Here is a 25,892-nt window from a genome sequence, read left to right on the forward strand (position 1 = left end):
ACAGGGACAGATCTCTCTCTTCCTCTGGAGGTGTAATTATACAGAGACATCATCTATACACAGCCACCCTGAGTGTAAATTCCACCATGCAGATACAGTAGGCGGTGTATGCACGAGAAGAAAGTTATAAACTATATTTAAAACGTGATCATTACTCAGAGTATTTGACACCTCGAGCATTAAGAGCTACATTTGCAACAAAATCATGTTCTGTTTGCTAATCACTCAAACACCAGTTTCCTGCAAGCTTCCCCTCTCCTCCAAGCAAAGGACTCAGCTATCTGAGAAGACCCAGAGATATTTCCTGCTTGTCAATTAAAGGCAAAGCAGAACTGGCTGCACTCAAAATAACAAACAAAATCAGTGCACATTCCTCTGAGCAGGGGCTGGGTGCTCTGTGCTGACTCAGCTCACCCAGGACACAGAGCAGAACGAAAAGCAGCCATCAGAGGAGCACTTTTAAACCCAAAATGAAACAAAAAGGCAAAACTAACCCTGTCCTGCACCACGAAATCAGAGGAGGCAGCAGCAGGAGGAGCACATTTCATATTGCCTGCTAATAAATCCCTTATCAAATTTGGCTGCTCTGTGTGAGGTGAGCCCCTGTCTCTATCAAATATTCCTGGTGGAAGCACTTAAAGAAAAGACATGTTCAATGCACAGCTTAAAGCTGCTCTTTACCAAAAAAACACAGGAGAGGCAATTTTTAAGCATCACTCCAAAGCTGGAGTCACTTCCCATCCCAGCACACAGTGAAGGCTCAGGCTGGACATCAGGAGGAATTTCTTCATGGAAAAGGTTGTCAAACACTGGAATAGGCTGCTCAGGGAGGTGTTGGGAGTCCCCATCCCTGAAGGCGCTGTAGGAACAACTGGAGGAGGCACTCAGTGCTCTGCTTTAGTTGGAAAGGTGGTCACAGGTTGGACTTGATGACCTTGGAGGTCTTTTCCAACTCAAATGATTCTGGAACAGTGATCCTGTGACACCTGTGTCTTTGGGGCCGTGCTTGCACCCCCACTCTGGGGTGGGATTAAAGGAGCAGCTGCATCCCACAGACACCTTGCACAAAGCAGCATTTGGGGATCCCGATCTCACCAACTTTGTGCAGACAGATGAAAAACCTCTCCTTGTTTGGGGTGATCTCTTCTCCCTACACAGAGTAAAAAAGTGCCTTTGGCCCAGCCCTAGGATGCCACCTCTGGGCTCCAGCAAGGACAACATCTGGTGGAGGGGACACCTTCCTGTGTCTAGTTCCTGGGTCCCAGCTCATCCCACCTCTCCCACACATCACCAGCAGTGAGGAGCCCTGGGGCTGGGGAAGCAGAAGAAGCAGGTGAAGGCAAGGACAGATCCTGCAGGGATGACATGGCAGGAGCAGAGATTTAACACAAAATGCCCTTTCCAATCCTACATCTCTATACAGCAGGGCAGAGCTCTGCTCCCTGAGCCTTCAACAAGTCCTGATGTAGCAGTGTGGGGTCAGAAAAGTTCTCCTAATATGGAGCAGGTCACATTTTGGAGAGGACATTGATCTACCTCCTTCCTTGACCTGCTGTGGTTTGAAATGAAGCCAAGGAAGAAATCAGGAACCAATCCAGCAGCTCTGGGAACGAAGCAGATCGAGAGTTTTGTTTTTCACTACAAAGCCCCAGCTGTGCAGAAATAACTGCAGAGGTGACTGGCAATGACCCTCCGGGGACAGCATGAATGAAATCATGGTGACAAGGGGCTCACAGACAGAGGGAGAATGGGATAAAATGCAGAAGGGATGAAAAATATCTGTCTGATACATCAGAGAGCAGAGGAGTGTGTGGCTGTCCTCGCTGGCACAGAGACATCCCTGAGACTGAGGACTTTTGGCCTCCAGAAATCAAAAAGCACCAGCAGTTGGGTACAAGGGGAGCTGAGATGTTTCCAGGAAGAGCAAGGTGTTCCTCATTAGGCCAATTCTTCTGCAAAGATGGTTTTAAGAAATTTCACCTCAACATCACAGAAATCATCTTAAGAAATCACTTAAGAAATAAAAATAATCACAGGCCCAAGTGCATTTGGTGGCAGTGAATGACCACACTGTCCCCTCTGCCTTTTTCAACATTTCTCTCTTGTTTTTCTCTCTGGAAAACCAGAGCCTTCAGGAGGAGCCTTGGGCAATGGGATGCTGTGATGGCAGAGGTGTTGAGGAGACACAAAGCTCTGAGGACGTTTTGCTTGACGCAATAAATTTCTTAGACACTGAAATATCAGGCTAGGGCACCAAAATTCACAACCTTGTGTGAAGCCAGCTGGGGCTGGGGAAACACAAGACCAGTGAAGACTCAGGAGGAGATCTGGGATCAAGGAGGGTATAAAATACTGTTTGAGCACCAAGCCTGCTTTCCCTGCCTGTGCACACCCCGAGCACAGCTTCCCTCCTAACTTATTCATGATGTTCTGGCAGGCTCGCCAAGTTCACCCCAACACAGCTCATGCAAAAAACAAAAGCTCGGAGCATTACAAAGGGCATTTCCCCGGAGGAGGGAGCTCACAGAGTTTTTCCAGGGCAGGAAGGGAAGGTTGTGTGTGAATTTCTGGGAAGTCACAGCCTCCCATGGGGATGCAGAGTCAGCTCCAAGGAGCAGGGTTTGAAGCAGAGCCACTGAGGGGAGCTGTTTCCAATCGGGACTCAAAAAACAGGGAAAGGGATCCTATAATCAAGCTGCAGCCCTTCCACCTCTGACACCCCTCCTCACAGGCACACTCAAGCTGAAAAAATACAAATTGGCTCTTGGCAACCTCCCTGGAAAGAAAAAAAAATATATAAAAAAAAGTCTATTTATTTTTCCACACTACTCTGGCCACTGTCTCCTGGTTCTTGCCAGCACGTGGTCAGAGTTTGCATCCTCCAGAGGAGCAGATATCCATGGAAGAGGCAGAAGTGTGGCCACCTCCTGAACACCACGGGGCTGGCGTTCAGGCTGGAAAGGAAACACTCATGGAGACTCGTGCAGCCAGGCTTTGCTAATTCCCCACTTTTTTATCCTGTTGTCAGCCCTGGGAGATGTCCTCTCATGTCAGCACTGCCAGGAGGAGATACAACAAATGTGATAATGCCAGATGCTGCTGATATGGGAGTGAAAAGAGGCAGGTAGGGCTGCTTGCTCCCCCCCAGGGAGAAGAAGTGAGATAAAAGCACAGCTCAGAGCAGCCCAGTACCTTCCCTGTGAGGATCCTGATTCCATTTAACAGAGATTCTCTCCCCCTACCATTCAGGAACGCTCAACACTGACTTGCAGGACCCCAGAAAGATCTCCTGGACCTTCAAGAAAGCAGCACAGTGCCCACCCCAAAGAGAGCCAGCTCCTGGACAGAAATGGTGCTCATTTTTAATATTGTTAACAATAAGTGGGCTTGGCTCAAAGCAAACACAGAAAGTGTGGAGGTACAGAACCACCTTGAGGAATATTCCCTTTAGTCCTCACTAAGAGCAACCTCAAAGACATAATTCAGGTCCTTGCTGCATTTCGTTCCCTGCAGGCTCTGCCCTGAGGGGAAAACGAGGAAGAGGACAGAGCCCTGTGGCCAAGGGCAGCGAGGGGTCAGGGTCAGCACCTCACCCCAGGCTGAAATCCAGCTCGGATGCAGGGAAGGGGAGCAGGTGATGGAAACCCAAGCTGGGCTCCAGCTGCCCAGCTGCTATAAATAAAAACCCTCATGGCTCTCAGGGAAAGCCGAGGAAACAAACCCAGCATCGCTCTGGAAGCGGGGCACGAGTGCACGGACACACACGTGGGGCAGGGGACATCAAGGCAAATCCAAACCCCTTGAAATTCATCCCAGCTCTTGGAGAGGCTGAGGAGAATAATAATCCTTGGGTTTGGGGTTTTTTTCAGGGAAGCTCTGAAAGATGGGGACTCTACTCAGCCCTTTTGAGGCTTTAGCTGGAAAACCACACACGACTCTGGAGTCTTCAGTGTCTCAGAGAGGGTCCAGAGGAGGCCATGGAGCTGCTCCAAGGGCTGGAGCCCCTCTGCTCTGGTGTCCAGCCTGGAGAAGAAAAGGCTGCAGGGAGACCTCAGAGCCCCTTCCAGGGCTGAAAGGCAGCTTTTGGAAAAGAGGAAGAGAAGGAAGCTTCTAAAAAAGAGGAAAAGTAACTTTTTACACAGGCTGGTGGTGAGACCCTGGCACAGGGTGCCCAGAGAAGCTGTGGCTGCACCTGGATCCCTGGAAGTGTCCATGGCCAGGTTGGACAGGGCTTGGAGCATCCTGGGACAGTGGAAGGTGTCCCTGTCCATGGCAGGAGTTGGAATTTGATGGTCTTTAAGGTGCCTTCCAACCTAAATTTTTCTATGATTCCATAATCCTAACCTGGCTCTATAAATTATTTAACTCCTTTGCATCCGCAGCCAAAGGAATGGGTTCAGTATTTCCCACCTTGGGCAAAATGCTGAGAAATCCAAGGAGGAAGGTGCTTTCAAAACTTGAATTGTGTTTGTTCCAGGCCACCCTCGCATCCACCTGCTCACAGCAGCCATGGAAAACACTGATCAAGCTACAAATCAGGGAAGGGAGGGTGTGAATTTTGCAGCTTCCAGCTCCTCATGTGCCTCCTGCCCGGCCTATCCCGAACATGCCAGCAAGGTTCAGCATTGCTCCCATTTGAAATAAAGTCTCCCCACGTAATTTAAAAATACCCCACTCTCATGCCAACAATAACTCTCTGCCACACCACACTGGCCCTGTATTTATAGCCATGATTTCTTCATGCCACACTCCCCCCTGTATTGCCCCCACCAGCACATCCAGTTCTCATAAAAAGGGATTTTGCTTTAAGCAGCAGTGGTGACCCCCATTTCTGCCCAGGAATGAGTTCCAGCCCCACAGCCACACATCCACACTCGCTCCTCAGCAATGACAAGGCAGAGTCCCCCGAGGGTAAACACAAAGCTACAACCACTTCCATTTGAGCCATAATTGAAAATCAATAGGATTGGGAGCTGGAATGCTCGTGTGCTTCAAGCAGAGGTCTGGGAGTCAGGAGGAGTCAGCAGCAGGAATGATTTCTTCTCCCAGCCATGACCAGAAGGAGAGATTTTTTTTTTTTAGTTCTCTCAGCTTGTGATCCAGCACCAATAAAATGGAGATAATCCAGTATGGGGTTGGAATGCACCAGAGCTTCAAAAGTGCTGAGGCAGAGAGGTGCTGGGACACGCTCACAGAAGAGTTATTTATAAATATATTGAAGTGAGAGGCAGCGAGGGCTGCTGAGCCTCCCTCTTTTTATTTTTTTAGGCCCATCAAAGAAAACTCTGCATCAGCAATCCCTGCTCCACCTGATTGATGCCAAGGAGCAGCAGTGCCAGGACACCCAAACTGAGATCAGCATCCCAGTGCTGCCTTAGGTGGAATCACAGATAAAGTATCCTAACTTGGAAGGGACCCACGAGGATCATCCAAGTCCAGTTCCCAGTCCCAAGAAAAACCACACAAAAAATCCCACATTGCATCCCTGAGAGCATTGCCATAACATTCCTGGAGCTCTGGGCTGTAACCATTCCCTGAGGAGCTTGTTCAGAGCCCAAACATCCTCTGGGTGAAGAACCTTCTCCAGCCCAGACCTCTCCTGTCACACAGGGAGCCCATCCTAGCTATCAAAGTAATGGATCTTTTTGCATTCCCTGACCTCTGCCACCTGGAGCCCCAGGAATGGCACTGCCCCTTTATGGATATTGCCAGCAGGCTCTGGAAAGAAGGGATTCATTTCACTAACAGGGTGAAAGACCATCCTGGAGGTGGAGGAGAAAGAAGATGTAATTCCTGATTTATCCTAAGCCAGGATCTGTGACAAGAGGAGAGGATAAAGGTGCCACCAGCTCCATCATCTTTAAATCAATCAATCAATAATCAATCAAAAATCAATCTATTTCCCTTCTATCTCTCTCTTTCCCTCCTCAGCTGCAGAGATTTCCACCATGCACTGCTCCACATCACCCATCAAGGAGAGCAGGTTTTTTAACCAAACCAATGCTCCAGAGCTATCCCAGATCAGGAGGATTCCCTGCAACGTGGCACATTATCCCTCTGCCACGGGAACTGCTGTCCTGGCAAGAGCCCTTTGATAAAACAGCAGGGAGAACATCTCATTTCTTTATTACAGCACAACTCCTGTGGCACTTGGGGTTTGTGCTGTGCTGCCTGAGCTGCTGCACACCTCTCCTCCAGCTCCAAAGCAGCTTCCCAGCTCCCACCCAGCTCCAAACTTCAGCCAGACCAGACCAGTGACACAAACCATGTGCTCCCATGCACCAGCCTCGGTGGAAGCTCTCCTTTTTCCCAGCACGGCTGGGAGGTGTCATTAAGAATCCAATCAATGTGACGTCATGGGTGTAATTGAATTATGTGTATGCTCAGCAGACCCTTTCCACTTGGTATCCCCACTGGCTAATGTTGAATTATGATGGATCATACACGGGGATATATGAAACATGCATGAATAACCCAAGCATGCATTTTTAATGATACGATCCTGATAACTTTCCCCTCCTAACAAAATCAAAATGAATTAAACACAAGTAGCTGTCAGTGGCATTAAAGGAAAAAAAGGGGGAAAAAAAACTTCAGCATTTAAATGGCAACACGAAATGTTCCCTGAATTGCAGGGTGACTGGGACCGTTTGTTGCAATGATACCAATTAACATATCTATCTATATTTAAAGTTTGCAGGGCAAGGAGAAAGAGCAGCTTGGGGGATATTCAGGGTAGGGAAAAGAAAGGTGAGGATAATGGATGGCTGGGAGTGAACAGAGCCAAAATGAATGGGGTAATTCAGATGAATGGTCTGACAATGGCTGGATAATCCCCCAGAAGAGCACGTCCCCAGATATAGGACAGAGCTTGCAGGCTTGTGACATTCATTAAAACAAAATAAGGGTGAAACCTGCAAACCCAACAGTCAGAAATGATCCAAGTCAGGCAGAGGCCACTGGACTCTGAGCTTCTGGCTTGAGACTCTGCAGTGGCCGAGTTAATGGGAACATGCCAGAGGAATGGTCTGGCTGCAGTGGCTTTGCTTTGGGGCACGGGGGATTTCTTGAGGCCACTTCCATACCTGTATCCCCTGATTTGACTAATCAGGATCAAAGATGAGAGAATCACTTGCAGGAATGCTCTGGCATCTTGGATTCGCATTCTGAATTATGACTGGGCTCTTCCAGCTCCAATCAAGAGCCATCCTGCTCATCCCTGGACATGTCCAAGGCCAGGCTGGATGAGGCTTGGAGCACCTGGGATAGGGAGATGTCCCTCCCACAGCAGGGGACTGCAACTGGATGATTTTAACATCCCTCCCAGCCCAAACCACCCCATGATTCCATGGCAGGGGGGCAACATGGCCCGAGGTCTCTGTGTCTGCATCTACCACAGACATCCAGATAATCTCTTACCTTCTACCACAGCAACATATCAATATCAATTACCAACAAACTCTCATGAGCACTCTGCCCAGGGTTACAGCTCCAACTACCTGGGTTAGCACAGCTCTGATTTCTGAATCCCTGGAAAAAAATGGGCAGCAGGTCTGCCCAAAAAAAAAAAATAAATAAAAATATCCACTTTTTAAAGGTAAGTCCTTGGAGACTTCTGGACTGCCAAAGATTTTGAGCCATAAGGAAGAAAAATTTGTTGCCACTCTGCACATCAGGAGTTTCTGCGTGTTCAGTGAAAATCAGACATTTCTGTCTCTCTGCAGATTTAGGATAAAGCAGTGTCACAGACCTTGGTCCTAATTGCAGAGTGGCTGGACATGGTGGCAGAGGATGGGGCTGCCAGAGATCCCAGGATACGTCTCATAACAAGCTCATTAGCTCCAACACCAGCCCCCCGTTACTCAAAACCTGACCCAGGGCCCTCTCAGGATTTCTGCTGGAGCAGCAAATCTCCTGGAAACCTGCGGAGGGAAAGTCAATACACTTCATAACTGATGAGTGAAGGGCCATCCTTTGCAATTAATAGTGAGTTAAATAAATACATGAGAGATGTTTATCTCCTCTGAGTGCCTGCCCTGCCTTACTTGCCTTTTAACAGGAATTTGGCACGCCAAGCACCATCAGCACGTTCTGAAGATGTTGGGACTGAGGGTAAAACACAATTCAGGGTGGAAACAGGGTCAGGGAAAAAACCCTCTTCCCCAAGTGCAGTGGAATAACTTGTTAAGGACAACTTCTGTGGTTAAGGGAATAATTTTGCTGTCAGCCCAGGGAACTTGAGGTTTATTCCTGTCATGTAGCTTGGTGCAAGTCCAGAGTTTCTGCTGGGAAGTCACCCATGGAGTCACCTGCATGTCAGGAAGGGAATTTTGTGACTCTCCCCTTAAAGGATTTGAGTTATTTATATGGAAAAATATAGATATCTCCAAGGGGTGGCATAAATGATGCTTTGAACTCCACTGACTGCACAAGGACATCCTGGCTGGGAGGTGATGTGAACCACTCCCAAAATTAAATATCTGCCTCTTTTCCAGGTAAATCCACTTTAGCTCAGAGCCTGAATGTTTTTGCTCTCTCTGTGACTCTGAGACAGCCCCACTTCCACACCTGTCAGCAGAGCTGGGAGGATAAATACATTTATTGATTTGATCTGCTGGGCAGCCAAATCCTCCAGCTGGAGGATCTGAGTGGCACTTTAGCAACACCCACAACACCCAACAGAGACAACCACGGTTTGGTTGGAGCACCAAAACTTCACTTCCCTTCAAAGAAAAGTAGATATTTTTTTAGGGAACAGGTATTTATCAAAAGAGGAGGACTGGGAAAAGACACATTGATTTCTAAGAATCCACACATTCTAAAACATCAGCATTTCTGATGCAGCAAGAGCTCAGTGCCCAAAGTCACATCTGAGTTTTCCTGAGCATGGTTTTGAGTTTGTGAGGGAGTGGAAGCGCCATCCCTTGAAGGGATCATTGGTGACCAGAACTGGGAACTGCTCTTCTCAGACAAATCATCCCTTAAAAAGAGCATTACTGACATACACTGAAATACCTCAAAATGAAGTGTTTTTTTACCTTTCTTCTTTACACTGACTCCTCTCTTGTATGTAAATGCTAAATCATGGCATAATTTAGAGACAGGGTTTTTTTTTTCTGTTTAAAGAGAACCAGTTCATCTTTTGTGATGGAAAATCTGAACGAAAAAAATGCTTCAGCTTTGTTAAATTTCAAAACTAAAATCACTCCATAAAAAGCTGCTCCAAGATGGCACATCACTGGGAGGTATTTAAATGCAGACAGCAGGTTTTTAACTGTTCCAGGGAAACCTTCCTGTTGAGCAGAACGAGGGCCACGGGGTTAAAACACAGCCATCATAACCTTTATTGCTTCATTTTTGTGAAGCCATTAACCACAGGAGGACCCCAGATGTGCCACAGCTCCGGCAGCTGGAGTGAAATTCAATCCCCACATCAGAACCTAATTTATGACCAACCTGTTGGGAGGGGGCAAGGAAATCAGGGATACACAGGGAGCTGGGAAAAGCCATGTGTTGACAGAGCTCAGCCCAAGCCCTTGCACAAACACACACGGGAGGAGCCCCCCATCCCATCAGGGAATTTTTGCATCTGGAAGCAGCTGAACCCCAACACCACCCAGCTCTGAGCTCCAGGTTCAGCTGCCTGGGAAGCATCAGGATGAAATCCAAGGGTGGCTGTGCTCAGGACAGGCTCATTGCCAGTGACAGCCCATTCCTTGCAGAACCCAGGGAAGAGCAGAGCAGGGATGGGGAGAGGGGAGTGATTTGCCTGAGGTCAGGCTGCAATCAGCAACAGAGCCAGGAATAGATCAAGGCATCCTGCTCTGCCATGATGTCACACTGAGCTTTTCCTGACCACCCCTCATGCTCTCCACATCATCACTCCCAACCCAAGCTGGCCTTTCCCATCCACTCCTACAGAATTTGCTCCTCTCCACGCTTATCCCTTTCAGGCTCTGCCTGCTCCAGTTACTTGTGCCCTTTTGACTGCAAGTTCCTGGGTGTCAGGGCCTCCTGTAACTGGAATCATGCACCTGAAAGTATCTTGATTTCATCTTTGCATGCCTAAATACTTCCTCGCTTCTTTAATCCACCCCATCCTGCCAACTCGAGTCTCCAAATCACATGGAAGTACATTGGGCATTCCAAAATATCCTCAAGTGTGCTGTGCCACCCAAAGCATCCTGTGCTTCACCTGTGACTGTCAGATGAGGGATGCCAAGGAGATCCCAGCCTCCTCAGTCACTTCTAACTCCCTGGCAGTGTCCCTGGTCGCTTCAGATGCCATAAATTCCACAGGTTTTTTTTTCCCTTTTAAGCCAGACTAAAGGTTTTTCCCTCAGCTTTTAACAGTTTTAGGGAGCGTTTGTAACAGCATTGAAAGGAATCCATGGATTAGGGGGTGTTGATGTGCCAGGTCTGTTCCAGCTCCTTTTTCCCCCTAAACCACCAGAGCTGAAGTTGCAGCCCAGGGTCCCCACTCTCAAGCCATCTCTTCTATATTTGACAGCTCCAGGTGCCTGCCCAGGTAAGAGCCTCTGACCTTCACAGAAGGGGTTGGATTCCACCTGCAGTAGAATGAAGAAAATACAAAGGACCAAACAAAATGGCCCCATCTGAACGTGCTGATCAAATTTCCAGCAAGAAAATCCTGCATAAAATAACACTGCACTGAGCTTTTCTATTATCATAATGTTGGGGCACCTCACGACCACAAGCTGTTGATGAGACCCTTATCAAAGCAGAGAAAACACCATTACCATCACTTACAGCCAGGGAACAGAGAAATAAGGGATGGTCACATCTGAACAAGTTTGCTCCCCTTAGCTCTAATGGAGAGAAAAAGAACCTTTTTGGACATAATTCGCCTGCCCTGCTTTAGGGCAGTTTCATTCTCTTGCAGAACGAGATGAGTTGTGTGCTAAAAGGTCTGATTTCTCTCTCTGGAGTGGGAAGGAAGTTGGCAGAACTTCCTGGGAACGTGCATTTCCCCATTTAATGAGATGAAACCCCACTCTCCAAAAGCTAGCTCCATAAAAGCAGCAAAGCAGGATCTGAGTTCAGGATTCTTATATTTTAGTCTGATCAAACTGTAAATGGACATCAAAGGTGGACAGAGACAAAGGGCTGTTCCAGCAGTAACAAAATTGTGGAGGCTTGAAGAGAACTCCTTATGGAACAGAGGGGATTGAGGAGGGAAAACTGGAATATCCTACAAAGCAAGTTAAAAGGACATTGAGGCAAGGTGATTAGTGGAAGAGAGGGGATAGATGACCAGACAGCAGAGATGGGGGTCACACTGCTCATAAAACACTGCAGATGTGAGGATGATCCAGAAGGAGCACACACTGACTGTCCCAGTGAATATATATGGACAAAACCTTGCTAAGACACCAACCCCCTATCCAGATATTGTACAGGAGGAACTTGGTCCTGCCCCAAACAGCATCTTCCCACTCCCCTCTTTATTTTAATGACTGCAGGATAAACAGGGAGAGCAGACAGACAAGTCTGAGATCATCCAGAGATCACACAGGGAACATAACTGGGAGCAGATCCCTGAAATCCCAAGAGTGAACTTTCCAGGAGTTTGACTCCGATTCCAAATTTTGCAGCCTGTTTTTGTTTAAAAAATAGAGAAATAGATTTGGGAACCAGGTGACAAGGCTGACCTGGAGGGAGGAACTGTAGAGTGGCCACCAGCACCTTTCCATCAGGACAGTGAAAACAACAGAAAACAAGAGCTCAGCTCTGAGAGCAATTAAAGAGCAGTTAATGAAATCACCTGCCACGGAGAATTGACAAAACATAGAAAATAAGTCACTTCAGAGTCTGCCAGAGCATCCCTGGCATGGACAAGGGGATATATTTAGTGCCAGTGATCTCATCTTTCCCAGCAGTGAGGAGAAGGGCAGCACTTCCATGGCAATGTCAGGGACAGCTTAGAGAGGGAAGAGCCTGAGATTTCCTTAACAGGGAAGGAAGCAGCACAGAGGCTGCACCACAGAGCAGGAGGCAAGCAGGGGCTGCAAAATGAGCAAGGTGAAAACCCCAGGAGGAAAAAAAACCCACAGAATATCAACACTGGTTAATTAAAAATGGCAGAATCAGCTCCTGTTGCCACGTCCCAGCCTGGGACTGCTCAGAGCTTTTCTGGAGGGGTTGAGCTCAGATTCCCCTTGCCAGGTACCCTGGTTCAAGCTAAAGATTAATCCTTTTTTAACAGAAAGGCACAAAACACCTTGGTGAACAGCCCTGCACCTGCACTTCCACCCATTGTGCTGATAATTTGTTAAACCAGAGCATTGGAATATTAATTACAACAGATCTCCCAATCTCCTGCCCTCCATCTCTGCTTTACAGCGCTGCCAGTCCCCTAAGAAGAACCAGATTCCTCTAAAAACTGAGAGTATGGTTTAAAAATCATGAATTAACAATCAATGCCCAGTTTTAGCTTGCTATTATAGCTACTATCAGTGTCAGGATGTGTTTGGGACTGGTTTTATATTATATTTACCTGCACCCCTTCAGCCCCAGCAGCCCCCTCCCCTCAAAGCAAGAATATCCCAGTCTTGTGCCCCAAAGCCAGATTTTACATCTCTAAATGAACAGATGTGATACACCAGGGCAGTCCTGCACTGTTCACCATCTTAAAATATATTCTTCTCCTGCTATATTATGATAATTTATTTCACTACTGGGGCTCCCAGGTGAGTTCAATCCTCCAGCTTCCAAGCAGACAAAAATGCTAACCTGGCAGAAGAAGTTTAACAAAGAGACTAAAGGCAGCAGTCTCATAAGATCTCCCACCTCTCCACAGATTGCAGACTAAGACAGACGTGCAAGGAAAACAGAGACATACAAATTTGGAAACATTTTCTTTTTTTCTTTTTTTTTTTCCTCTCTCTCCATTAATAGAAAAATTAGCTAAAATTTCAGAATTTAGGTGGGATTTGGGGAATTAATTTACATCATCACAGGGGGAGAAGGGGCTTGAATGCATCAAATGATTTTGACTTTTCCATCTCACGGTAGAAATATCTGTGAGAAGAGAACTAATTAAACAAAAATAAAGAAAGGAGGGAAAGGGAGGGGAGGAGGTCAGACAACCATAAGTGGCTGTTTCATAGATCATACAACTTTCACAGCTTGTTTGTTGTATTGAAAAAAAAGAGGGAGAAGCAATCAGTTTTGCCTTGGCACAGGGCTGCGTTTGGGTTGGGTTTATTTATTTCTTGTAAAATTTTGCTCCGTTCTGTAAGAAAACAACAGAATGAGTTATTCTCATTGTAAGAGACACTCCAGCCCAATAAGATGCCAGGTTCCCTTCGCTTCCCAGAACACAGGTGCTGTCTGAAGGGCAGAACTGTCCTTATCACTCAAGTTCTCCCTCTCTCTATCAGCATCTTCCCTTAGACCCCGAGGAGATCAATCGATGGCGCACAAAGCCCGAGAGAAACCCACAGAAACTTGTGAGCAGTGGGGGGAAAAGATCAAAGTGCCTGGTGTGTGAAACCACATCCAGCCCAGCAGATATCACAAGCCATAAACTCCCCCTGATAACCCAGCCCTGATCAACCACATGACAAACACAGGGAGATTTGCACAGTGCCAGTGATGGTGTTTAATTAGATTTCATCAGGAGGGGTCCTGAAAAATTCATTTGATGAGGTCTCTGCCAGTCTCAGTGATAGCCTTTTTCCTCTGACATCACTGGAATTTATTGCTAGCTTCAGTTAAAAAAAAATAATGAAATTACAAGTCAAAAGGATGACTCCAGAGCTCATCCATGAGGATTTCAGCAGAAGCAGAGGTTTGCACTTCCAGGACGCCACAGATCGAGTGTGCTGGGGTCCTCTGCCAACACACCACATCAGCTGGGAAAGCAACCCTCAGCAAAGCTTCCCAAAGCCACCAAATCCCCCAGGAGTTGCTGTTTTGTTATCCAGAGTGACCCAGACCTGTGAATCACCAGCAGAACACGTTCAGCACGTGGAGTGTAACCAGAGCTGAAACCCACAGTGGACTTGCTCCCAACTTTCCTCTCCAGCCTTCTCTTGGCAGCCTCTGGGGTCCCAAACGATCTCTCTTTAGAGTCTCAGAGTGTTCCACTGGATTCCAGCACAACTTCCAGGCTCGTTGCTCCAAGGGGGATCCCAGCCTGGTACCCAGTGCACGAACAACTCTTAGGGGGGATGTTCCATGGGATTAAGGGGTATCTCCACAAACACAGCCCTGCCGTCTCTAGTCAAGCATGGACACCAATCCAGCTGCTAAACCCATTTTTTGGGAGGGTTTTGAATTCAAGTATCACTCCAACTCTTTATAATCCAACACCTCTTTTAGTTTAGAGGATGAAAAACCATCCTTGGTGCCACAGTGACATTGGCCAGGATGAAAAAATCCAAGCAATGAGAGTCAAATCATGAAAAAAAAAATCTTTGACAACCTAGATTTGACACCAGCAGGGTACAGTCAAGTCTAGAGGTTTTGCTGCTGCTGTCACAGCCGGGAAGATTCTTTTGGGTCACCCTGGGCACAACATCCCAGGGGGACTTGGCAAATCTCAACTCTGATTAACTGCCCTGGTCTAGCCTTCAGTCCATATTTCTACAGCCCTCACCCAACAATCAAAGCTTTTCTAACTCCAAAAAGGGCCAGGAACCTGCAGCTCTTCCATATGGCTTCATTTAGGAGAAGCGAGAGGCCACTGACAGGGTTTGGGAGGTTAAAGGAAAAAAAGACAAACCCAAAGCAAAACAAAAAGACAAGTGTCAGAACAAGCAGGAACAGATCCCTGAGTCCCACACAGCAACACACTTCTTCACTCCCGCAGACACCAGATGGGCTGGGGCCTACAAAAACCAGCACAACTCCTCAAACACGAGTCCAACAACCAGCAATCCATCAAATCCATCCTCTCCAGCCAGGCTGCCACCACGGAACGGCACATGACAAAGCCAAAGAGTCATCAAACCAAAATGAAAGAAGAATGAGAGGAAGGGCTCAAGTTGGAAAGGAGCAAGGGGGATTTTATTCCTGCTATTATTTCTCAAGCCCCACCAGCAGCATTCACAACTCCTGGGTATGCTGGTGGCACTGAAGTTCCCTCACAGGGGTTCATGACCTCTGAACTGGCCAGAGGGGCTGCCACACATTAGGATATTGGGTGTGTGTGCAGGGGGGACGTGGAGAGAGATCTTCAAACCATCCCCAGCCCAACGTTGCTTACCCTAACAAAGGGAGGGCACATTCTTTTTTTGCCTTCTAATTAAAAGCCGGCTCATAACTCAAACCTCTGGTTCCTACACTTGGCTGTCATTTGAGGGAAAAGCTCTTTTTCCAGGGCTCTCTCCTGCAAGCTGTGGTCCCTTCTCCAGATCCAGCAACACAACTAATTACACTACTTCTGTTTGCTATGAACTCGCTCTGCCTTAGCCAGGCCCAGAGCTGGACTCTGATCACCTCCACAAATGCCTAATTATGGGTCACAAACCAAACAAAGCCTCCCCCAGCTTAAACATCAGCGGTAAGGAGAAAATTACTCTTAAATAAGCATTGCCCTGTATTTCCTCAGGGGTATCCCACAGCTGGTTTCAAATTAGAGGGTTCCTAGAGGTGGGCTGGGGGAGCTGCTTAAGGCAAATTGTTTTCAAAGTGCAATTGTCAGAGAACAAAACCTGCAAGGCATGTGTTTACTTAAGAGGGTTTTTTTTTGCATTCATACACATATTTGCACAAAATACATTTCAAAATTATGCATCTGTGGCTATTCTGTTTTCAGCCCCTCCAGCCTTACTCTGCTGTCTCTGCACAGCAGCGATTTCCAGCTCCTGGGAGATGAGCTAAAGGTGACAGCCCAGACTGCAGCAACTACCTGCAAGAAATAGCCCAGCTGAGGCTCAGCAAAGCCAGAGTCAAGGTAAAGAGTGGGGACATGAAACTTCTGGGCAGAACACCCCCCATGGGCACAATGGGATCCTGTAAAGAGCTTCAGAGGGTCACAGAATACCCTTCATTGGAATGGACCCACAAGGATCATCCAGTCCAGCTCCTTGCTCTGCTCAAGACACCCTAAAATCCCACGCTGTGCATCCCTGAAAGCATTGTCTAAATGCTGCTGGAGCTCTGGCAGCCTTGGGGCTGTACCCATCCCCTGGGGAAGCCCACCACCCTCTGGGGAAGAACCTCTCCCTGATCTCCAAGCTAAACCTTCCCTGACACAGCTCCAGGTGTTCCTTCGGGTCCCTGGTCACAGGGAGAGGAGATCAGTCTCAGCCCCCCAGGAGGAAGCTGCAGACTGCAGTGAGCTCTCCCTCAGACTCTTCCTCTCCAGACTGAACAAATCAAACAACCCCACACACTCCTCAAAATGGCTTTTCCCCATCTTCATTGCCCTCCTTTGGACGCTTTCTAATGGTTTTATAATTATCTTTTGTTGCCGCTGAAGATGAATAGATCACACGGACATAGGTTGAGGTGTGGTGAAAAGAAGAGAGAGTTTATTTTTCCTCCCAGGATTTATAGGCTTGTGACCATGGCCAGGGACTGGATGGTCAGGATAACACTTTCTCACTGCACTGGCCATGAGAGATGCCCATCACAAGACGTGTAACAGAAAGAACGTACACATATCTATGTTTACAGTTACTGTCCTGGGAAAGTCCTTAGAAAACTATGTTAGCAAGCTCAGAAGCTGAGTTTTCAGGGTGACAATATTTCTTATACCACACTGTCCAAAACTGCACACAGGACTCAGAGTGAGAGCAAGGCAGGACAACCCCATCCCTCAACCACCCAGCAAAGCTGTGCCTGCTACCCTCCAGGACACAGCTGGCCCAAATTCCACGAGTCGTTGCACAGGAAGAGCAGGAAACTGAACCTGGACCTCACTGCCAAGGCTCACAGCCCCAGCATTGCCCAGCTCCTTCCCTCTGCCCATCCCTTCCTAAGGACAGGAGCTGTCAAGCTGTGATGTCTGCATTCCCCTATCAGCAGCTGAGGCAGAGATCAGGCATCTGGCCAAAAGGACAGGGAGGAGGTGAGAGGCTGAGGAGCTGATTTTGGGCACAGATACGTCAGCAGGGTGGAGTGGAGGAGGCTGGAAAGAGACGGATGCACAGCACCTTATCAGGGGCTTGCTGTTCTTTCAACTGGCTCCCTGATAACATATGGAGCTTAATCAAATATGCAAATGATGTCCTATCTAGAGACAAGGGAAATAGAGAAATAAACCCAGAGACCATGCATGAAAACAAACCGATAAAATAAAGGAATGGGGAGAAGGTTTCCTCTTTTTGATAAAATTATTTCAAAAGATTAAATTAAAGCAAAACTAATTAGGAGAAACACACTTCAGCCGACTTCCTTTAAGAAGGGTCAGCAGGCAAGAGGCATTCAAATCAAAGGCAGATGCAAGAGGCACTTCAAGGACTCCCTGAAAAGTCATTATCCCATTCAAAGAGGAAGGGGATGGAGAGGAGGAAGGCATCACAAGAGCATTTTTCGTTGGGCATCCATCCGGGCATTCACAGGAGTGTATGGAGAGCTAAACAGCCTCTCTGTCACCCTGGAGAGCAGAAGCAGCAGGTGAAGACCAAAGCTGATCATCTGATATTCCAGCCACAGCATTTCTCCGAGAACAAAGGGACAAAGAGAAGCAAATGGACCAGAGGGAGATGGGAATGAATCTGCTTTTCCTTGTATCCCATCCCTGCACAACTTCCATTGGCAGCACAGCCTGAACACCCCACAGAGCTGCTGACACCATGCAGAAAATCACCTGCCACCACCACAGGGCAGGTGACAACCAGCAGCAGAGCCAGCTGTCCCTCAGGAGGCTGCAGGACCCACAGATTCCAGCAAGGTACAAGCAGCAGGACATTGTTACCTGTTCTCCTCGTGTCTGGTTTTGTCACTAACGTCCCCCTGCCTGCACAACACACATCCTCTGCCCTCTGTGGGGAAATCCAGCTCTGCAAAGCTGTCAAATGCAGACTGCATCTAAAGGAAGGGTTTGAAGAGATGAAGGTACAACCTGCTGCCTTCCCTGCTGCAGTGGGCTCACTGGAGCTTGCTCTTTCTCCTGGAGCTGGGAGTAAAAACACACAGTGCAGCACTTCTAGTGTAGAGTTTGGAGGGATTAGACAGTTATTTGCAAATCTCACTGCATGATCACAAGATTCCATCTCTGACAAGAGTCTGAGTCACAGCTAAAACAGAATATCCAAAAAAAAAAAAAAGAGCAGCACTCAGTACATGTAGGAAAAGCACCCAGTGAAAGCAGAGCTCAGCCAAACCCCACACACCAGCACAGAGACTGCTGAGCAGTCAGAAAGTAGAGAGGGGTACTTGAAGGAGAGGCATGGAAAATTAATTGCTCTCTGCCAAAAAGCAGGCTCCAGTTCTTCCCAGGAACAGCAGCCTTCATGTCACAGGGTGGAGGAAAAAAAAAAGAATTTTCCTACTGCAGTTAGACGCTGCAAAAAGCTGCAGTGTGAGACATGGACATGTTGTAGCTGGAAGTCCCAGAGGAATGGAAATTAGGGAAATGAAGGATGTGAGAGGCAAAGCCACCACCTGCAGTGATGGAACCCATAGAGGCTATTTCAAACACCAGCTCCACAGCAGAGCCTGGACAGAGCCCCTCTGATTGGGGTTTTGGGCAGAGGATGGATCTCAGGCTAACCCAGGCTGGAAGGGACCTCACAGGGTCTCTAACCCAACCTCCTGTTCAAAGCAGGTTCTGCTGTGATGTCAGACCAGGCTGTTCTGTCCCCTCTGGCCTTGAAAGTCTCCAAGAACGGGAACTGCTTCTTCAAGGTCCTCATGGACAAAAAGCTTTCCCTTATATCCTATTGGAATTTTTTCATGACAACTTATGCCTGCTGTTCCACATCCTCTCACCAACATGAAGAGCCTGTCTCCAACTCCTCAACAACCTCTCTGTTGGCATGGGAATGCTGCTACCTGGACCCTCCACATTTTCTCATCTCCAGCCTGACTAAACTCATTTCTCTTGTCCTCTCCTCTCAGGGCAGGTTCTCCAGCTCCTGGCCAGACTCTTGACCCTTTCCTGAACTTGTTCTGGTTGTCAACAAAGCTTTTGTTCTGAGTAGCCTAAAACTGGGTGTGGTATCTGGATATGGCCTGGCAATGGAGCCCAAGGTGATCACCTTCCCTATTTGCACGTCCTGCAGCTTTGATTTCACCCATGGGAACAGAATCCATTCGTTTTTAGGTGATGTTTTAGGACTTTATGATCACTAGGCAATGATTATTACATGACCCTGGAGAAATTGTGCCACTGCCCAATGTCCACATTGATTCCCACCACCCCTCTCAGCCAACATGAGTACCGAGGGCCGAGTTCGCCACAGCTACCAAAACCACGACTTTGAGTGCCTCAGCCAGAAAAATTAACTGATTTCCAGGCATCTAAAGCTGGCAACCACCTCTCAAAGAGGGGCTGCACATCAAGGTAGGACACTGCAAACTTCAAATTCTGACAGGAACCAGCATGGCTCCATCTCAAGTCAGTGAAGCACCCGGACTCCCGCTGGCTCAGGAAGCTGTGAGGAGAGACCAGGGTGAACCAGCCCCTCTTGCAGAAACCATCTTCCCAGCAGGAGCCAGAGCCTCTCCAGAGAGTTTTCAGAGCAGTCAAGTCCACCTGCCAAACAGCTGGGGGAAAAAAATAAATTCAAAAGAGCCCCAAGACTTTCAAGGCAGCAGAGGGAAGGAGAAGGGAGCTGAGTTTCCCTGCTGGCATTCACACAGAGCTGTCAGCTGCAGAATTCCCTCCAGGAGGTATCAAAACTGAGCAAGGCTCCTGGTTTTGTGTGTATTCAGAAACCCCCTGGCCTGGAGGAGCAGTGGGGGTCTGTGGCTGTGCCTGCAGTTACCACCAGACCGACATGCCACGTGTGGCAATGCCAGCGCTGCCACCTCAGCTCCAGCTCCTCGGATGGGAGGTGAATTCCAAGCCCCTGGTTGGATCTGGGACACCAATTCCATGGGCAGGGACACCTTCCACTCCACCAGGTTGCTCCAAGCCCCATCCAAGCCCTTCATTCACAACTTCCATTCACAACTGAGCGCTTCCCCAACACCACTGTGAGAGGGGCCAGAATGAGAACTGCAAATCTCAGATTTTAAATTCTCCCTGTGGTGCTTTGCCTCTGGATCCAAGGAAAGTGAAGTCCCAAGGGTTCAGGGTTATCCAGAGCATGGATAACCCATGGAACTGGGAAATACTGAGGATGTTCTCTTAAACAGAGTTGATACCTGGTGGGAAGCGCTGGCCAGATTTCAGAGTTGTCTGATTCAAATGAAAACCCTCACCCCACACGACATTCCACATCTAAAAACCCTTCAAAGACCACAAACTGATTGGATTTGATGGAAAATGAAATACAGCCCACAGAGTGAAAGTGTTGGTTTTTAAGCTAAAGTTCTCTCTCTGCAAGGAATTCAGCATAGAAAAGGCTTTGAGTGAAATATTTGTATGGAATAAAAAGAAACCAAACAATTTCTTACAGGGAAGTTTCAAATAAAGGAAAATTTCTACTACTCCATTATAAATAAACATTTCAAAATAGACCAGAGCTATGTTTTGTGAGAAATGCAATTCCTGGGGCTGCTCCCAGGCTGACATTTGTAAGCTCAACTCTCCCTTTACACCTGCACCTACAAACAGAATAACTGCAGGTAAGTTTTTCTTACCTTTTCTTTGACTGGAAATGATCTGCACAGAAGAAATTACCCATAAATTAAATGCCTGGGGGAGAAATACAAGGAACATGGAATTCTGCTATGCTCCCTTAGTGACGCCAGGTATAAGTGGCACCAGGGAAAAAATTCCAAACCAAGCACATGGGTGCATCCCTGCTTTTCTCCTGCCACTGGAGTGAAGAGCTGTGCATGGAATGAGAGAGTGAGCAAAGGAAAAAATAAAAAGCCAGGAAATTTTGGCACATTTTACAGCAAAGTGGTTTTCAGGGAGAACATCCCCAGGAATAGCTCCTGTGCTGTTTGCAGGGAGACAAAACAGACATTTGTTAAACTCAAGTGAGGTTTTTTTTACATCTCCTGAAAGAAATCACTAAAAACTCCCAGGGTTGCCAACTGCATTTCAGCCATGGGTTTGCCTGAAGCATTCCCCAGGGTACAGAGAGGTTCAGTGCCAAGGAAGCCCATCAGGATCCCTGGATTACACTAAAACTGTGGGAACACTCATCACCAAAGTACAGACACATGGGAACACCATGGGACAGCCAGCACAGGAGGAAATCAGACACTGGGTTCTCACCAAAGCACAGCAAGATTAAATATTTCTCTTTAAAAAATGCCACAAGTGGTCAGGAGCTGGTTTTCCATTGGACCTGATCTGTTGAGTTAAATTGTCTGAGGTGGTCACACACCTCACAGCACTTCATGTTTTCATTTTCTCCAGCACTCTTTGAGCAAGGAAAATATTCCCTGCCATTTGCAGGAGAGAAAATGAGACATGGAGATACACCAGGAGTTTCTGGCAGAGTGAAAGACTGAACTTCTCCCTGGGCCATCCTTCTCCATCCTCAAGAAGCCAGAAATCCCCATTAAACCTTTAATCCAAGGACAGTGGTTTCTATGTATTAGATTTGGACTGGGAGAATTTTTCCTTTTCTGAAGCTCCTCATTTTTATCCTATTTATTTCTTCATTCCGCAGGGCCAGGCTGCGCCATGGACAAGGCAGCAGAATTGGAGGGAATATTTCCCCAGCACATTATTCCATGCTTTCCTGATGGACTGCACATGGAGCTTTGTGAATGAGCAAGGGTTGCAAAATGTATTTTGCCTGGGGCAGTGAAATAGCTGGGGCCAACCGTGTCATTTGGTTTCACTCACACTTTCCCTACCCTATCTCTATCTTGGTTTTTCCTTTTCTGTCTCTCTTTGTTGTCTTGGTTACATGGGCAGACTCCTGATATTCTGCTAGTATTCATTTTAATGATATGTTCCCATAAAGCACAATATTTTCCTTCAGTTGTGTGTGCCACTGGATAAATTCCTTTGACACATGTGACATTTGTATATCAACTAGCAGATATTGCTTTATGACTGTGGGTATTTTGCAGAGCATTCATGGATCACATAAATCAAAATCTGATACACAGTCTGCCACTTTCATACATAAGGAAAAAAAAAAAAACCCACACAGAGAGGAAAATACTGAAACTGCAGGAAAAAAAAGCAGCAAACTTTCTCTAAAATCATCTTGTAATGACTTGCAGCGAGTCTTCCAAGCACAGAATAAATCCTGCTATCTTGGGGATAATCTCAGACCTCTTCTTTCAGGACATCCGAAATATTCCACTGCAGCTTGACCGAGGAGCTGCACTGCACCAGGAGAAGCAGCAGAGTGTGACACGCCTGGTAAGACCCAACAGCACAAAAAAAAAAAAAAATCCTGGGATTTTTCCAGGAGTTTCATCTAATCCTAGAAGGCTTTCTCCGGTTTACCACTGTTTTTTGAACAGAAAACAAACTTCATGCTAAAATCATGGATTATGCTGGAGCTGCAATCCCAGTGCAGCACCTGATGGATGAGCCAAGGTGGCAAACAAAGCATCAAAAGGCCCATGGCAGGGGTCAAGGAGCATCAAGGGAAAATCCTGAGTACCAAACCTCACAGAGAAGGTGACAGGTTGCTCTTCCAGGGTCAGACACCCTCGGGAGCACTGGAGGAGGACAATGTGAGGAGGAAAGTCATGGATTGCAAAGGTTACAGCAAGGACTGGGCTGAACCTACAGGACCTGAAAGTTTCCAGGAGCCTGGATCAGCTGGTCCAAAACAATCACACTTTTGGTTAGTGGAGCCCCATTTTGCTTTGTGTTCTGCCTCTTTGGGGAAAATTCATTCACCTGAGCAAATCTCAGCCCAAGGCTCCAGCCCTGCTCCAATTCACCCAATGGGGGAACTACCACAAGCGGAATATTCAGCACATTAGGAAAAAAGCTTCATTTTATTCCCTTTCTCAAGTTACATCAGCCACTTCAGCTCTCCTCTCGTCATTCTTTACCCTATAAGGCTGTCCCTGCTCCCTACCACACTCCATAAAGCACAGAAAGCTTTCTCTCCTATTTTCCCCCGTTAAAATGGAATCAGATCTTGGATTCTGCAACACGACCTGCAAAGGCAAAGACAGAGCTGTGGCCGAGTTTTCTTCTCCAGAAGCCAAAAAAAATCCCCAACCAAAACCACTCACAAGAGTGCAGGGAGAGCAGTCATTAAGTGTTTAAGTCTTTTTGATATTTACCATTCAGATCTCAACTACCCCATTTCCCTCCCTCCAAGAGACTGACTGGAGAACTGAACAGTTTATTATGATATCACACATGACAGGGAAGCCAAACCTATTTAGCCAGGGGAGGAGATTATTTTTATTATGACCATTTAAAAAACAATTTGGCTCCTTTTTCACATGCCTGAATAAAAAAATAATAATAAAACCACAACAAAACAACCATATTATTTTTTTTTCAAAAGCAAGAGCAGCCTTTCCTCTTTTCAAACAAAGCCAGAGACATTAGCCAGTGAGCAAGATCCTATTCCTCCCGCAGTATGGGGGAAATGCCATCTGAATTTACGGATCAGATTTGTTTTCAAGTGAAGAAACAGGTAGAGGAATAAAACCAGAGATTCCAGACTATCCCTACGCATCTGTGAACAAACAACTCCTTCACTCCCCACAAGCCACAGTGGGTCACCTTTTCAGAGCACTTCGTTTGCCCCAACTTGGAACTGTTTACTCACAAAAGGGATTTAAAGAGAAAACAACATCCTAAAACATGGCAGGGATCTACCCAACCTCCCTTCCCAGCTTCCCCCCCATCTCCATTACCGTGGCAAAGCCACCATCTCCTTGCTCAGCCAATGTTTCACGGCATTCCTGGGCTGAACATTCAGACCAGCACTGTCTGACAAGCACAGAGGGGCTGAAATGGAGGCAGCATCCATTCCCCACTTCCCACAACTCTTCTTTCCTTGGGAAAGCCACAGGTAGAGGATTCCACCTCCCCAGCCTCTCCAAGTGCTTGACAAGGCAAACCCTGGCCACGTGATGGGCACATTTCCAGTGAGAATGCCCAGAGAGGAACACAAACACACTCTTGATTCTGTTTGTGTGGCATCAGCCATAAACATAAAGCTCTTTATGGCTCAGGACACAGCTTTCCTTTGATGCAAACCCATTTCCTTCAGCACAAACCCCCAGCCTGACGTCAACGTGGCAGCCGCTAATCCCGTGCTGGGCTCGTGGTGAAATCACAGCCCGGTCACACTGCTCTGAAGAAAGATCTCCACAGCATCAATCCTGTTTCCCAAACTTCAACCCCAATCAGTTTTTCTCCAGCATGCACAGACACCCTGTGATCAACGACTCAATTAGAGATGGTCTGAACACAGAAAATTCTGTTGGATGCAAATTACATCACGTCCATCTGCGACTGGGGCTGTGGTTTGACTTCTGAGGCATTAATTTCCTGATGAATAACCATTTGGAAGAAGGATTTTATCCTTTCTCAGATCATCTCTATCCCTTGAGGCTGAAACACAGGTTTTTTTTTGCCAACCAAACCATTTTTTATCCTCAAAACAGCAGCACCTTAGGATAAGGACTGAACTCATGCTCGACACAACACTTAAATCACCATAAAAATATGAAAATCTGAGTTAGAGAACCACGTGGGTCTTACCTTTTTGAGCTTCCCACTCTTGGTGCCCACAAAAGCCAGGGAGTGGTTCTTGTAGACGTAGGCGATCACCGAGGTCATCCTGTCCCCATCCTCGGTGAAAATGGGGAGCCCTCTCACCATGGATGATACTCCCAAGGGGGCATTCATATCCAGGCCACAGAAATTGTCATCAATTGTTAACAGCTGCAAAGAAAGAAAGAAGAAGGGGGTAAAGAGCTGAAGTCACCAGTTTTTTAGCCATTTGGGATGTATCCATCCATTGCATAACGTGCCTGTAATTTATGCAGGCTGACAAAAATCAGGGAGAACTGGAGAAAGAGGTGGAAAAAAGAAAAAGCTCTCCCAAGTTGTTCAATGAGTTACAGCCAGAAGGAGAACTGGAAAGTTGGTTCTCTTGAATGACAGCCCAGCAGGATACATTATATTAAGCCTTTTTCCTACTGCTTTACCAGTCAGTTCTACCAGTCAAGACTCACCAATCAAGTGAAAATCTGCTGAAAATGTCATAAACATACCCAAGTTCTGTCCGGAAAAAAAAAAAAAAAAATCCAGAGTAAGAACCACTGAGCTAAATCTGCACTGGATAATAAAACAGTCTGGACCTGAGATCTAACAGTGAGGATCACAATTATGAACCATAAATAACCACTTCTCTCCTAATCCTAAACTAAGTAAGGCTGTTTATGTTACATTTTGGAAATTATCATCCTCCAAGGAGCGTCTGGGCATTGTCTGAGCAAGAGATGGTCAGCCCAGGCCAAATCTGCAGAAGGGATCATGGTAGGAAGTAAATACCACAAACTTAAAGCCCTTTCCAGTACCTCAGGAGGATCCAAGAGAGCTGAACTTGGGACAAGGGATGGACACAGGAAGAGGCAATTGCTTCAGAGGGCAGTGTTAGCTGGGGAGAAATTTTTGGCTGTGAGGGTGGTGAGGCCCTGGCACACACGGTCCAGAGAAGCTGTGGCTGCCCCTGGATCCCTGGAAAATGTCCAAGGCCAGGCTGGACAGGGCTTGGAGCAGCCTGGGATAGTGGGAGGTGCCTGATCCCATGGCAGGGGGTGGGACTGGATGGTGTGGTGAAAAAACACACTGTGAAAAGCCAGTGTCCAGAAAGGAGACAGGAGTCCTGCAACTTCATTTGAATAAAGGG

At 47.2% G+C, this 25,892-nt stretch overlaps 1 protein-coding gene across 1 annotated transcript in view; it reads right to left on the reverse strand.

The window, feature by feature from the left end:
- Nucleotides 1-25,892, reverse strand: part of PLXNA4 (plexin A4) — a 423,238-nt gene that overhangs the window by 353,793 nt on the left and 43,553 nt on the right. The window contains exon 3 of the mRNA XM_088054749.1: nt 24,740-24,922. Within this exon, the coding sequence (XP_087910875.1) occupies nt 24,740-24,922 (183 nt within the window). The remainder of the gene's footprint in view (nt 1-24,739; nt 24,923-25,892) is intronic.

The sequence above is a fragment of the Pseudopodoces humilis genome, chromosome 5 (genome assembly GCF_049639895.1).
Source record: "Pseudopodoces humilis isolate 2021_Gansu_Grassland_sample_001 chromosome 5, ASM4963989v1, whole genome shotgun sequence".
Classification (NCBI taxonomy): domain Eukaryota; kingdom Metazoa; phylum Chordata; class Aves; order Passeriformes; family Paridae; genus Pseudopodoces; species Pseudopodoces humilis.